Raw genomic sequence first — 14,112 nt, forward strand, 5'->3', positions numbered from 1 at the left:
GCAATTGTTATGTTTTTTATTGAATAACTCAAACAACTCATATCCGCCTCCCAAGAGGACAAATGGCCTTTAATGAAATGCTTACCGGAAATGTACCAGAATACTTTACGAAATGCTTTAATATGGAATACAGCATCTAGCCATATCTGATGCGCACACATAACACTGTTATTGACATCTCATATACAGTTTAAGTGGAGAATGTGTTTTAAAATGTGAGTAAACTTCACACATTTTGGCATATCTTTGGGGGTGTAGCATTAAAAGTAAACCCAGGTCTACAGTATTTTGCTAATACTCGTCATGTGTGGTGTGAAAAAACAGCTGTGCTGTTGTTCAAAATGATTACCTCTTCAACACTGACTTGTAAAAAAAGATGTCTCCCCATCTGCAAACATATTCATAAAAATATAAATAACATAGAGAGACGCAAACATAAGAAAAAAACTCACCCCCAGTATGCCAGACTACTGTATGTTAAAGTAGCATGCTTACACCATAAAGTGGAATGCTTTCATTTGTTGGCTTAACAGAGTGGGTTGTACCGATGGGAGTGCTTTGATATTTCACTGAGTGCCGTTCGATGCAAATATGTAGATGAAGAGAATAAATTGCGCACGGAAATTAGTAAATAATCAAATTCATAAGAAAACTGCATTCACATAAATCTATGAAGAATTTCCAGTACCAGACAGGCGATGTTCATATCGCCACCATACATACGCACACACACACACACACACACACACACACACACACACACACACACAGACTGATGGATGGTGTCCCTTGTTAGTCAGTGTTCGTCGGGATACGGGGCCCCTGTCAGGTAGCCGTTGGTCCCGTGATTTTTGTTGGTCCCGTTGGTGGTGGTAGTGCTGCTGCTGCTGTGGTGCTTGTGATTGGATGGGGGGCTGTCATCCTCATCAGAGCCGGATTCAATGTCACTGCGGTCATCTTTTGACACCTGCAGTGAGAGGGATGGTTGGAGATTACATTTTTCTCATTAAAATTCTTCACTGGGTCATTATCTGTAGCAGCCATGCGTGGCGGTGACACAAATGGGCTTTTGTGTGACAAACCGGGCGCTGTCCTGCCAATCAATATCAGAAAACGGGTTTTAAAAAGCCTTAGAATATTTGTGCAATGAGACCTCTGAAAATAATATTATTTAGCAGCAGACTATTTTCATTATTGATTAATTTCCCCATCGTTTTTCCGATTGATTGCTTCATTAATTAGTATGTAAAATATCCTAAAATAATGGGAAATGCCCATCGCAGTAGTTTCACAGGAGCTGACCTTGTTCTGTTAACAGGCTGATGTTTAGAAGGTATAATGTTGACCATGTTCACCATCTTAAAATTATCATGTTAGCATGCTAGCCTTAGCTAATTACCACTAAACACAAAGTACAGATGAGGCTCATGGGAATGCCAATAGTTTTGATCGTATATTGTCACAAACCAAAGTGTTGGCCAAATAGAAATGTTGATCTGATGATGAAAAATCTGACAATCACCAAGGCTATTTAAATTCGTCCTGAGGGGGACGTGATTGCCGTAAAACAAATTGAAGAAAGTCGATACAATAGTTGCTGGGATATTTCACTAAAAGCCAAAAAGGAGGGTGCCAGAGGGAACATCATGGCATCACCAAAGCTATTTGGATTAATTGACTGGGAATCATGACTGTCTGTACTACATTTTGGGGCAATACATACAATGGTTGACATGTATAAGTCTATGCTGAAGTGCTAATCAACCAAAATACTAATATTAGCTATTGTGAATAGCTAAAAATGTATTGATTAAGTTAAGGTTGATTGACAACCAGGACCATCATGATGAATGCAAATGATTACATGGTTGCGAGAGACATGAAATTAAACTAAGCACACCGTACACCACTTAGATTGAAATGGTCCCCTTTAGGGCTACTTACATGCAACGGATTCCATTTTCCCACCTTGAAGGATGTTGGGTAGCATACATAGAGAGTAGAAAGGGAAAGTCAAAAGTGGCTATTCACAACACTCCACAGCAGCAAAACACCCCATCATGCTGAGTGTAGTGACTCACCTTTCCTTTGGAGATGGCTCGGCATGCGGTCTTCACTATGAGGTAGGACCAGAAGGAGTGAAGAAGCTGCAGTAGGATCAGAAGAAGGTTGAAGACCCACCAAGACGGGTAGGGCCCTACGATCTCCCAACTCTCGAAGAAGGTGGTATTTAATATCCTTCCATAACAGAGGGAGAGGGATATAAGTAACTGTAAGTACCGTGACATGTTTCATTAGAAAAACAAGGCAAAAGCACTCTCTAATTGTGGGGGGATTCTTGTATGTCCTGCCTGAGGAACAGGTTGACCAAGCCAGTGAAAAGAAACGAGGCGCGCTCTGCTCCAGCTCTTTGTTTTTCATGAAACATATGCATTATGGTTATAGTCCAATATATGTACACTGCATGAATCTTAATGCAATTCAAATCACATACAATTCAAATGAAAAGTAAGAGAAAAAGCAGTTGCCTGGCTTCACATAACATGCGATCAAGATTTCAAGAATTCATGTATATTATATATTTATTATATCCCTGAGAAAAGTCCTTCCAATGGCTGTCGGTGAATCATCCTCCAGATACTGAAGCCATGGCAACAGCTTTACAGTAGTGACAACTTTACAACGGATGTGTTGTCGGGTCATTACATTACAGTGAAACAAAGGCAGTTTACAAGCTGTCTTCCAATGCCGTGCAGACTACGTTGTTCACAAACGCTTTCTTAAGAAGAGCCCTAATTATTAAAGACTGCTAAACGTGCTGTCAAGGACTAACATGTATTTGTTGTAACTTGGGCAAATATCATCAAGAAGGGTCAGTATAATTTGTTACAACTTGAAATGCTGATTACATTATAGAAACACCTCAAAATGATAAAAAATCTTCATGGGTTAAAAAAAACTTTGGATGTGTTAACAATCAGATGAAATGCTAAATTATTTTTTCAATGACAAAGCAATAACCCCCGACATACTGCTTTTCATTCGTTGATTTGTTTAGCTTGGAAAGGTTAAAGCTGCTGTATCCATAGTAACTATTACTTAGCAACAAGATTTACAGAGATGTGTCTGAACTACAAATCGTTGTGGAGAAAGTAATAAAAATAGATCTGAGATCTTCATGTTATTGACATGCATTTTCAAGGATGGTCTGTCAAAAATGTGCAGAGCATCGTAGGCATCTGCTGCTTCAGGTTTTATAGTCTTTGGTTCTCTGCATGCAATGTATTTTATATAAACCCTACTTCAGTTTAGTCAGCCTTTAGATGGATGATAATTATGGGAGAAAAGAAAGAGAATAACACTTACCAGACAGGATAAACTCCCAGTCTGGAACTTATGAAGAGAATTGCAAACATTGCAAACAGGAGGTTGCACAATATCTGACATTTGGCATAGTTGGCCATCTTGGCAGCCTTGATAGAAAAAAAGAAACACTCATTAATTTGATCATACTAGCAACTACTTAAAATATCTTTGTCAATACAATAATTAAAAAGCTCAAGTTTCCAACAAAGAGTGCATTCAACGTGCACTGTGCCAGATACCATCTGACATTTTTAAAACTCAAGACTGTAGTTACATTTAGATAAAATCCTGCTGCTGGTTCATGAAGCACTGACTGGTTTAGGGCCTAAATATATTTGTGATCTGCTGCTACCTTATGAACCACCCCGACCGCCTGGGACTGGTCTACTAAACACGGAGAAGCAGCGTTCATATTTTCTGCTCCACATATCTGGAACAAAGTCCCTGAAAGCTGCAGGTCCTCAGAGACCCACAGAGACCCTCAGAGACCCTCAGCTCCTTCAAATCCAGATTGAAGACTTTTCTGTTTGCTGTGCAAACATCTGCATCTTACAACTGCATTATATTTCTTAAACTGCACTGCAACTTTTATTCTTTTTTTTTTTTTTTTTAGCTTTTTTACTGTTTTAATGAATGTTTTTAAATCTTGTTTTCTTTTGCATTATGTGTTAATGCTTTTAATGGTTCTATGTGAAGCACTTTTTATTGCCTCATTGTTGAAATGTGCTGTATAAATAAACTTGCCTTGCCTAAAGATGGATAACTGAGCATGTTAACACACACACACACACACACACACACACACACACACACACCCTTTGCCTCCCTTTGCCAATCTTTCCATCCGCAGCCCTTTATTCTCTCACACACCCTCACCTCTATCAGCACGTCGGCTGCGTCGTGGAGACACATGACCAGAGTTCCCACTCGTGCCATGTTGTTCACGTAGGAAAAGGTGATGAGAGAGATTGTTGCAACATGGTGCAGGAACATGATCAGGAAATCCTGGGGACACAGTTGCCGAGGAAATGTCACACAACTAGGGAAAGTCCTGCCTCGCGGCGATTTGAGTCACTGCATGAGGTACATACTCAGAGCATGTAGGACAGTACCGACGCAATGGAGTCAAAAGGACACACAATAGCTTTGTGTCTTTGCAGTAATGCATAACATTTTGTAATAATTCTGTATTTTTTTTACTGACGACTGAATATTTCGAACTATTGTGTCCTATTTTCAAAAGTGCCATTATTCATGATTGAAGTGTGCTTTGCTCAAGTTAATAGCTTCACATGTGATTCATGTGTGGATCAAAATCTCTCAAAATAAAACCTCCGTCTTGGTGAGCTGTGTACGTCATATGCCACTGTGATTGGCAAGGCTTTTGAAAAGATATAAAATGGTATGACAAGGCAATCATTAATCATCACTAACACGAACAAACAGCAAGTACGCCTTCGGTGTCCGAGCACTCATGCACATTGATGCGATTGTGTGGTTGAAATACGTGTTCATCTAATGATTGTGTTGGTTTATGTTGTGTCAAACTGCAATATAGCCCTTTGGCACCAGCTACCAGTTATGGTACTGTCTGCGTGCAGGACTTCCTTCAAAAGAAGGCCTAGGTATTATTAACTAAATGCTTAAAAAAATTCCCTGTGACTATTATTACTGTATATATCATGTCTTTGGACCCTCATGACTGATGCATAAATTAGAAAGCATTTGTTTACTGTTGTCAAGGTGGAGCTACTTTCTAATGATTCCATAAACTGTTGGGTAGTTTAATCTATGACAATGCATCGTATTTTACAAGCTTGTCATATGTTTTGTATCTAAAATTAATTTAATTAACTTATCCTTACTTTATCAGACATATATGGTCCCTAGTTACTTCAAACTAGGGACCCTAGATGTAAAATAAATAGTACTGGAGTGAAAAGTATATATTTCTCGGTGAACTGTGGTAGAACAGAAGTAAAAAATTGCATTACATACTCAAGTAAATGTTACATTCCACCACTGTTTGAAAATGATGATGTCTCTGTGAAATCAAAATCAAGCAGGAAAAAAGATCAACATGATCTCAGCTCAAAGCAATCAGAACCAGTCCGAAAACGAAACAGCATGAGAATGAAGATGAGAAGAAAGAGTAACGATGCAAGATACAGAATGAAAGCAAGGCGAGAGTGTGCAGGGAGAACATACTGGAATTGGCAGGGGATGCAGAGGACCTCCTCAGTGTAGTACTGTGCATGAAAAAACTGAAAGGAGAAACAAAAACAGACAACATGCCAACAGTCAACAAAGAGATGACAGAGTGAGGGCATACACAGCGTGGAATTATGGGGGCTGCTGTGAGTGCAGTGTTTTTGTGGAGAGGGCAGAGCTGGGGATGGACTGGAGACAGGAGTGAGATCATGGCTAGATATCATGCAAATGATACTGAATGAACCAAAAGTGTAGCCATTGTCACAACACAAAAGAAGAAGATGATGAAAGTGGGTTGAAGAATGGTTGTACAAGCTGATCTCAGTTCTTACAAACAAGTTCTTACCAAGTTGGACCTTTTAAACTGCATTTATAGTACAATGTGCATTATGTGTATGTCGTAAAAGCTCATATTCTGGTTTTAAATTATGAAAGTAAAGTGGCTTGCTGGACATACGTTTAAATACGTTTAAGTGAAAGAAAGCAGGGCCATCAATGACATGTAAATACTTGTGATATGGTATGTGTGTTGATTGCGGAGTATGCATGAATGTGTTGTAAAACATTTTTGTTATTGCTATCAGGATGTATTCTTGTCCGATATAATTATTTATATAAATCACGGACTTAACTTGAAATACGTCATTACGTAAAGAAAAACCATGAAAGTGAATCTATTATTTATACTTCTGTGTGATATCTGAGTATTGTCCAACACCATCATGGAACAGATTATAAAAGTACAATAATTTGCTATTGTGCTTCACAATATCAAACAAAAACAAACTACACCAATAGATGGGGAAAGTTTTAGGTTTGACAGAGATCATTTCTGAATGTTTGAAAAAGTGTTAATCATTTTTTCTGATGTGTTATTTCACACATCAGTGAGAATGCACTGAGGCGGAAAGCAAATGATCACAAGCAAATAGACTAAACATTACAGAGTAATGGCAGTAAGAAATCGATTGTGAGGTAAATATAGTGTCTTTTCTGTGACATAACTACTTAAAGTGGCATAAACAGAACAGCAAGTGACTACAAGTGTCACTTTTTGCCTTACAGTAGCTCTATTAAAAAACATTAGAGATTTGTGATGTATATCTTGGTGTGACTCACAGTCACTCTTACCTTCCTCCTGATGTCTGTGAATTGGGAAAAGAGTAAGGACAGGTAGAAAGACAGCTCCAGTATATAGTAATAATGGATGTCCACAGTCAGCGGCTGCATAAACACATGAAGCACAAAGGTTAAAATAAGTATTTGAGAAGTAGGTAGTTTGGTAATGCAAGTCATCTTGTCATTGTGATTACTGAAGATGGGTGCATATAAATACTTTTACCTGGTAAGGATAGTTGTACCAGCACTCTTTAGTGTTCCAAAGCCATCCAGTCTGCAGAAAACGAAATGAGTAACTTAAAAATCAATATGTTTTAACATATACACAGAATATTACTGTGAAAACTCTGGGGACAACGTTGACTGTGATGTTCGATCCCTGACAAATATCTTGTTGTAGAAAGAGCAAGCTCCATTAACTACAGTATTAATGCAGTGTTATCCTGCTCCCACACAGTTGGAGTTCAATTCAATATGTAATTTCAGATCTAACACATGAATATCAATGTGAACTCTGAAACATGAATAATTCCCTTGATGGATTCTAAATGAAATAAAATAGGTTTCAAAATACCGAATATATTTTTTTTAAAGGAAGCTGAATTACAAAGGAAACAAAAGGGGTTCATCCCCAAGTGACATCCAGAGTAAGGACACAATGGCATCAGTATGACACCATAAATGGTAACTGTGATACATAACAATGTTTTATAAGCAAACAGTGACCCATCAATGTGACACTGTGAGTTCATGTGTCCTGACGTTAATAAATCCCACAGAGACTGCAGCCTGCAGCAGGATTTTCCGGGGAATTAACTACTTGTTAGTGTTCGTCATGCAACTCTCGTCTTTAACAGATTTCTCCCTACTGATATCTCAACTATTGCTCTGTTGATTAGATATTTATGCGTTTTCATGAATATATAAATGAAATATATGAATATATCTCAGTCACTTATTTCAGAAATATTTAGCTGGCACATTGGACAAAATGATCACAATTTCTAAACTTCCTCAAGTGTGGTTTAAACTTTACAAACAAGGAGAGCTGTTACACTGAGAGCGCTTGAATGCTGGACTCTCCTAAATCCTTTGGACTATGCACGAGAGATTACAACGACGCTTTGGTAACATTAGTGATTTTCACAAACCCAGTAAACGTGGGCGCAGCATTTGAAAGGCAAAATATGCTTTGAAAAAGAAAAAGTTCAATATGAAAAATGTTGAGCTGTTGAGTTACTATGTTTGTTAGAAACGTTAGCATACATGTGGCTAACGTTAGCCACATAAGCTAATGTTCTTGCTCGCTCACACAGTGGATAAACACTTCCTAAAAGACAGCATTGCAGTTGGTGTCTTAGAAACAAAAAATACGTAAATATGTGACAAACGTACAGTTATGGTCATTGTGCTCTATATACTATAATAGTTTATTTATATGGATATGAATCACATCAATGTCAAATATAGCTAAAGCATGCTTTTGTAGAAGGCTAATTGAAGCAGCACATGGTTTAAAAGCCCAATCAGAGCCTGGAAGCAACCCAATCTCAATATTATTAAGAAGATAAAAAATTCAAAGATTTCACTTTTAACATGCAGCGTCTTTAAGTAACATCAACCTAACCATTGCAATTGCACCCATGCCAGAGATAGCACCAATTAATTCTTCCAGCAGCAGACAAACATGATCAGAATAAAGACTAATCATCACTGAGTCCTACATCTTTTTTTAAAATGGATTACATATTTAATCGTAGCATTATTTAGCATTGGTAATATTTGTCAACTACTCCCCCTTTCCTTGTAAGATCCATTATTAATTAACCCTGTTTGTGTTCGGCTTTATTACAAATAGCCTTCATAAAATTAGTCCCTTACCTCAGAACATCCATTTTACAAGCCAGTCTTATGACGCACTAATATGCCAGAAGCCACAAGATTTTCATGCTTTCCATAAACTTCCATGTGCTGTAGATAATGGGTTAAATGACTAATAATAACTTTTAACAGTCATAACAGCAGGCTGGTGCTCATTTTCTCTCGAAGGAAAACTTACCTTTTTAAGGAAACGCACTCCATAGGTAAATATGTATAGATAGAATGTAAATCTCCACCTGAAAGACACAAATAAAGAACAACATTAATAAAAAGCTCAAAATGCTCAACATTTGTCTTAATTACATTTTGTGTACATGACTTTTGCAATCTTAACTTTTTGTTTTTGCTCATGAGGGTAGTGTTTTTTAGTAGGCCATAAGCTAAATGGGAAGGAACCCTACCAGGAAATTCCAAGTGTTTTTTCTTTCCTTTCTCTTTTCCACTTTGATTTCTTAGAGTTAATTAGAGAGAAAAGCACAGTGGTTCAATATGCTAAAACCAATTTGTAGAGATTAATACAGCTGCATCACATCCTAAAGTCACATAAGTAACACTATTAACAATACCAGGAGATGTGTTCATGAACACAACTTGTTCTCTATACTACTTATGCCGTTGTGTCCCTTGGTGTAGCACACTGTGGCACACTTTGTGGCTCTCATGCCTTTCATCCAACATTTGAAGTTGTGTGAGCCTCTCTTACTTTCCCACATCTGCAGTCAGGGGCGAGTCAACAACTGGGAGAAAGGATTTAAGACGGGCCAGCTAGCAAGCCCCCTCGCTAACTTACTAAATTGCATCAGACAAAACCATATATGTGTTTGTTTGTACCAGGAAGAAAAGCACATTTGAATGACAGAACCCCTATAGTTGTCAGAGCATTTCAAAAATCTGTAAGTGGTTAGATTAAATGTTTTTTACAAACAAATTTCCCCCTGGGGATGAATAAAGTATCTATCTATCTATCTATCTATCTATCTATCTATCTATCTATCTATCTATCTATCTATCTATCTATCTATCTATCTATCTATCTATCTATCTATCTATCTATCTATCTATCTATCTATCTGTCATACAAGTCTGAATTAAAAGTAAAACATACAGAAGAGGCTCAAAACAAGCATGATTTCTGTGACATGGAAGAAAACATCAGCTGATGACTCTCATGTGACAGAAGCTGTATAAGCTCATGTCAGACAAACTTTTGCATACTTTGGTTTTGCCTGGCGGTTGTTCTATCGGACCTCATATTAAACACATATTGACATCCACAGCCTGCAAACACAACATGACAAACACTCAAAACAAGAGCAGGATAAACCAGTTTCTCAGTGCAGGCACATCCATCAGAGAGTCGTTTGATGTTCTTTCAAGATATTCAGTGTAACTCCTGAATTAGTGCTCGAGAACATTTAAGCATGTTAACACAAGGCCGTCATGAACTGCTTTTTGTGCTTGATCAACAGAATTGTAAAACCAAATTAATTGGACAAGTCTACCTGGCACACAGTTAAGACTGTTGCATGGCAACTGGTTCATCAAGCCTGCGACAGTCTTTTTCAAGTCCTGTTGAATCGCTGCTATATATGTACAATCACTATGCTTCCAGAGAATAGTTAATATTTTCTCCAAAGCCGGGCACTGATGTTTTTTTAGTATTCACATTTTTTAGATAGCAATGTGAGCTATATATTTTTTTCAGATACAGTGCTGATAAAGATTGGTTGAGGGAAAATTAAAATGCATTTAATCTTCATAGAGTGAGCTGCTGTTGTTATTTTTTCTGCACATGATGTAGCGGAAACTTGCCAATTACTCATTTGAATTCATTAGTGCTGGGTTGTAACTGTGGTTAACAGAATTATGTTTATGCATTTTAATGAACTTGTCCTGTAAACAACTTACAAATATAGTTTATATGACAATAAGAGAAGGCTTTTGTTATAGTACATTATGCCATCATTTCATAGCTTGATTATACATTAATGAATCATTCACGATACCCAATGAGACAGTGGGTTTGAAACTAGGACAGATCCAGTGATCACTATTAAATCAAACGTACCTGTTTGGACAACGTATCACCTTAGGGAAATTATTGGGGGATCAACTGTGATTTGATCCAAAAATGGAATAATGAGGCGCGCTTTATTCTAAATAAAATAATAAAAAGGAGATCATGCTGGCTAATTCCATGTCACTTCTTCAGGTGTGTAGTCTGAGCACCAGCTGGCTGCAATTGTTGGATAGTTCAACATAACAATTGGTCATCCATCGTACATGGTTGTAATATATATATAAATATTTATTTTTTCCAAAAGGAACTATTAATAAAAACTAAACATGAATCAAAAAAAATTCCCTTTTTATCATACATAAAATATTAACTGAAGCCAAAAATAGGCATGACAGCTTAAAAATAGGGCATTTCGGTGACAAGATTTTATATTACTAAATATATTTCTGTCTTTAGAAAGTTAAAAGAGTTGCATTATTTGCTTATAATCAGGGCTTTGTTCTCAGTGAAAGCTGAGCAGAGAAAGGATGAAGATGAGATCAGACAGGAGGGGCTACTGAGGACATCAAGGCATGCTCCTTCCTCAGCTTGCCCTCACCAAGGAGAACTGATCTGAGGGGGGAGTTTCTGGTAAAACAACTTCTCATTTAATTTGTCATTTAGTCTTATATTAAGGCTTTACATATAATCCATAATAACTTAATAACGTCTGCCCCTGTGGTGTAAAATAATACTAGTGGTTCTAGTGATTTTCCATTCCATTGTTCTTAAATCATTTCTTGAAAAGCACCCATCTAAAAAAGGTTTTGGAAAGATTTCAGCTGCTCTACTAAAAAAAGAAAAAAAAGAAAAAGAGGTTACTGTAGAGTTCTTGTAGACAAAAAAATCAATAAAAAAAAATCAATACATGAACTTGTTGGAATGTTTATTTTCTGTATATCTCAGAAAAAGTGAGGCAGTAATAATAGCTGGTAAACAAACTCCATGAGGAGTCTTCATTATTTCCGGACCAAATGTGTCTGCTACATACTCTCTGTTTGCAGAATGAAACGAATAGACAACGGATAAGCCGTCCCATCGACTGAGGGACAAAGAATGCTATGAGTCTGCAACAGCTGTGCATGAGGGCCCAATGAGAGCACAATCACTGCTGGAAGGACCCCATTGGGAGAGTTGCACTGTAAGCAACTGAGACGGACAACCTGGTCGGACTATTGCAAAACCCAACATTGTCTCCGCAGTCAGTTATGCTGCACGCAGATTACAGATTTACAGTTGTTGCTGAAACATTTTGAATTCCAGCAAACTACACTCAAAAAGGCTCACGCGCATATTACAGAGGAGGACACACTCAGGCTCTTCTGGTGTGTAAGAAAGCAGGTTTGCTTCTCTGTGAGGTTTTAATTAGAGTCCAGTGATTTGTTATCAGCGAGCCGGGTTCTCCTGAGTGAGCAGCAGCCTCGGGAGGAGTGGAGGATGTGAGACTCCCCGTGTCTCAGACCGACAGATCGGCTCTTCTGGTGTCAGACATGACTTTGCTCTGACAGCCCCACTCGCTTGTTGGCCTTTAACATCACACTGCTAAGTGACTACAATCTCCCTGATGGCAAACACTTTACTGCAGATTAGCCAGCTCTCCGTTACAGCCTGAGTGGGTTTGTTGGTTCGCAGTGGGACACGTTTCACAGCAGCACACATTTCACAGCAGCACCAGCATTCGAGTTACGATAAGCCATGAAAGATACAGGAACGGTTCACCGAAACTGAAGCACCAGCATAATGGCTGTTAAAGGACCGTAACCAGAAATGACGTTTCCGTTTGTCCTTGGAGATGAAACGATTAGTCGATCGATTGGCGAGTCAAATCGGCAGAAAATGAATCGGCCACTTTGAACTCATTTATTGTTTCTGTCATTTTTCAAGCAAAAAGGCCGAACATTCACCGATTCCAGTTTCTCAAATGTGAGGACTTGCTGCTTTTCTCTTCTTCTTCTTTTTTTTTACATTGTGAACTGAATATCTTTGGGTTTTTAACTGTTTGTAATAGATACTAAGCAATATAGAGACGTTAGTCATGAATTGTAATGGCCATTTTAACACAAATGCTCCACATTTTGTAGATAAGTCAATGAAGATGAATTAATGATTAAAAGAGTGTTATCGCCCCCAAAGGTCACTTCTTCATTACTGTCACATTACTGTTTTTGTAAATATGTGCTTTTGAGCAGCTGTGGCATTTATGTTAACTTCCATACAATATGAAAATTAACTTGCAGAAACATGACGTCACTGAACATCATGCCTGCTTTTACTCCGGTCACATTATGGAAAAGTGATAAAGCATTGCATCCTATTTAAATCTTTTTACATTACAACTGTAACCAGCAATAAGGTAATAATACAAATGAAATCAATGAAGCAGCTTTGATCTTCACTACCTCAGGCAAGTTAAAAGTCTGCACATTTATATCCACTAACTTGCTTGCAGCTACGGGAGATTACTGTGTGCGGTGAAAAGGAATTTGCCTTACATGCTTTCACAGAACCGGGCGAGAGTGCTGGGCTTCTCCTGGTTACGACGTTGTCTGAACCAGCGCTGGATGGTCCGCACATCCCAGTCGAGCTGCTTGGACAGGCCCTCCAATCTCTTCTCATCTGGGTGCTGGAAAACACAAGATAAACACTTCATATCTTAGTTTTCATTGTGGCACAAATTTCACAAGATCAAGCATGAGAAATAATGAACATAATGAAGAGAACACATGCACCACCTTGGTTATAGCAGTGAACACCTTCTCCAGGATCGCGTTGGGTTGGGCTTTTTGTGGCCCGTTGGTTTGGATCTTCAGGCCCATGGCACATGGTCTCGCTATAAACCTGCAATAAAAATATTATAATACGCTTATATATCAACACATATTCATTATCTTTGAGGTTAATTGAATGTGAATTGTTCATATTTAATGATGGGGACACCAGGCATGCAATCACCAGGAAGCTCATGCATATCCACAAATTCTTTACAGGTGCTGGGTAAGAGTCATCTGCTGGTTCCCAATTATTCTTTCACTCTACTGGGACACAAAAATGTTTTGACCACAAGTGGTCTTCCACAGGTCGTCTAGGGGGGAAGACACATTTCAGTTGCAACAGTGACATTAGAATAAAGGAAGAATTAGGACACAGCAGTGTGAAGATATGTTTTGTTGTCGTTTTGACACAAAGCATCTGGCATGATAATCCACTTCACAAATGATTTCTGATTGCGTCTGGTAAAACACATTCATTACACTTGTTTTGGCAATAGCAACTCAAAGTTATTAACTATGTATATGAACAATAAATATATAATAATCTCATGGATTTAACACGTTTAAGTCATAAGGCTGTTTCCTTCTCGGTAAATACTAAATACGAGTGAGGAGTTTATTGGGGGAATATAAGGCCTCACTCACTGATTTCTGACCCACATATGCAACGTATTGTTGTGACTAGCATGGCTCTGTGCTTTACTG

General features: G+C 38.1%; 1 protein-coding gene across 1 annotated transcript in view; it reads right to left on the reverse strand.

Annotated features, from left to right (window-relative positions):
* The window catches only part of cers6 (ceramide synthase 6), a 14,906-nt gene continuing 794 nt past the window's right edge, over positions 1-14,112 (reverse strand). The window contains exons 2-11 of the mRNA XM_034561027.1: positions 13,369-13,474; positions 13,129-13,259; positions 8,756-8,813; positions 6,920-6,970; positions 6,709-6,801; positions 4,243-4,371; positions 3,367-3,473; positions 2,082-2,238; positions 1,945-1,968; positions 1-967 (exon numbers count right to left, since the gene is read on the reverse strand). Coding sequence (XP_034416918.1) covers positions 797-967; positions 1,945-1,968; positions 2,082-2,238; positions 3,367-3,473; positions 4,243-4,371; positions 6,709-6,801; positions 6,920-6,970; positions 8,756-8,813; positions 13,129-13,259; positions 13,369-13,474 — 1,027 coding nt within the window. The 3' untranslated portion in view covers positions 1-796. The remainder of the gene's footprint in view (positions 968-1,944; positions 1,969-2,081; positions 2,239-3,366; positions 3,474-4,242; positions 4,372-6,708; positions 6,802-6,919; positions 6,971-8,755; positions 8,814-13,128; positions 13,260-13,368; positions 13,475-14,112) is intronic.

Source organism: Cyclopterus lumpus, chromosome 21 (genome assembly GCF_009769545.1).
Source record: "Cyclopterus lumpus isolate fCycLum1 chromosome 21, fCycLum1.pri, whole genome shotgun sequence".
NCBI lineage: Eukaryota > Metazoa > Chordata > Actinopteri > Perciformes > Cyclopteridae > Cyclopterus > Cyclopterus lumpus.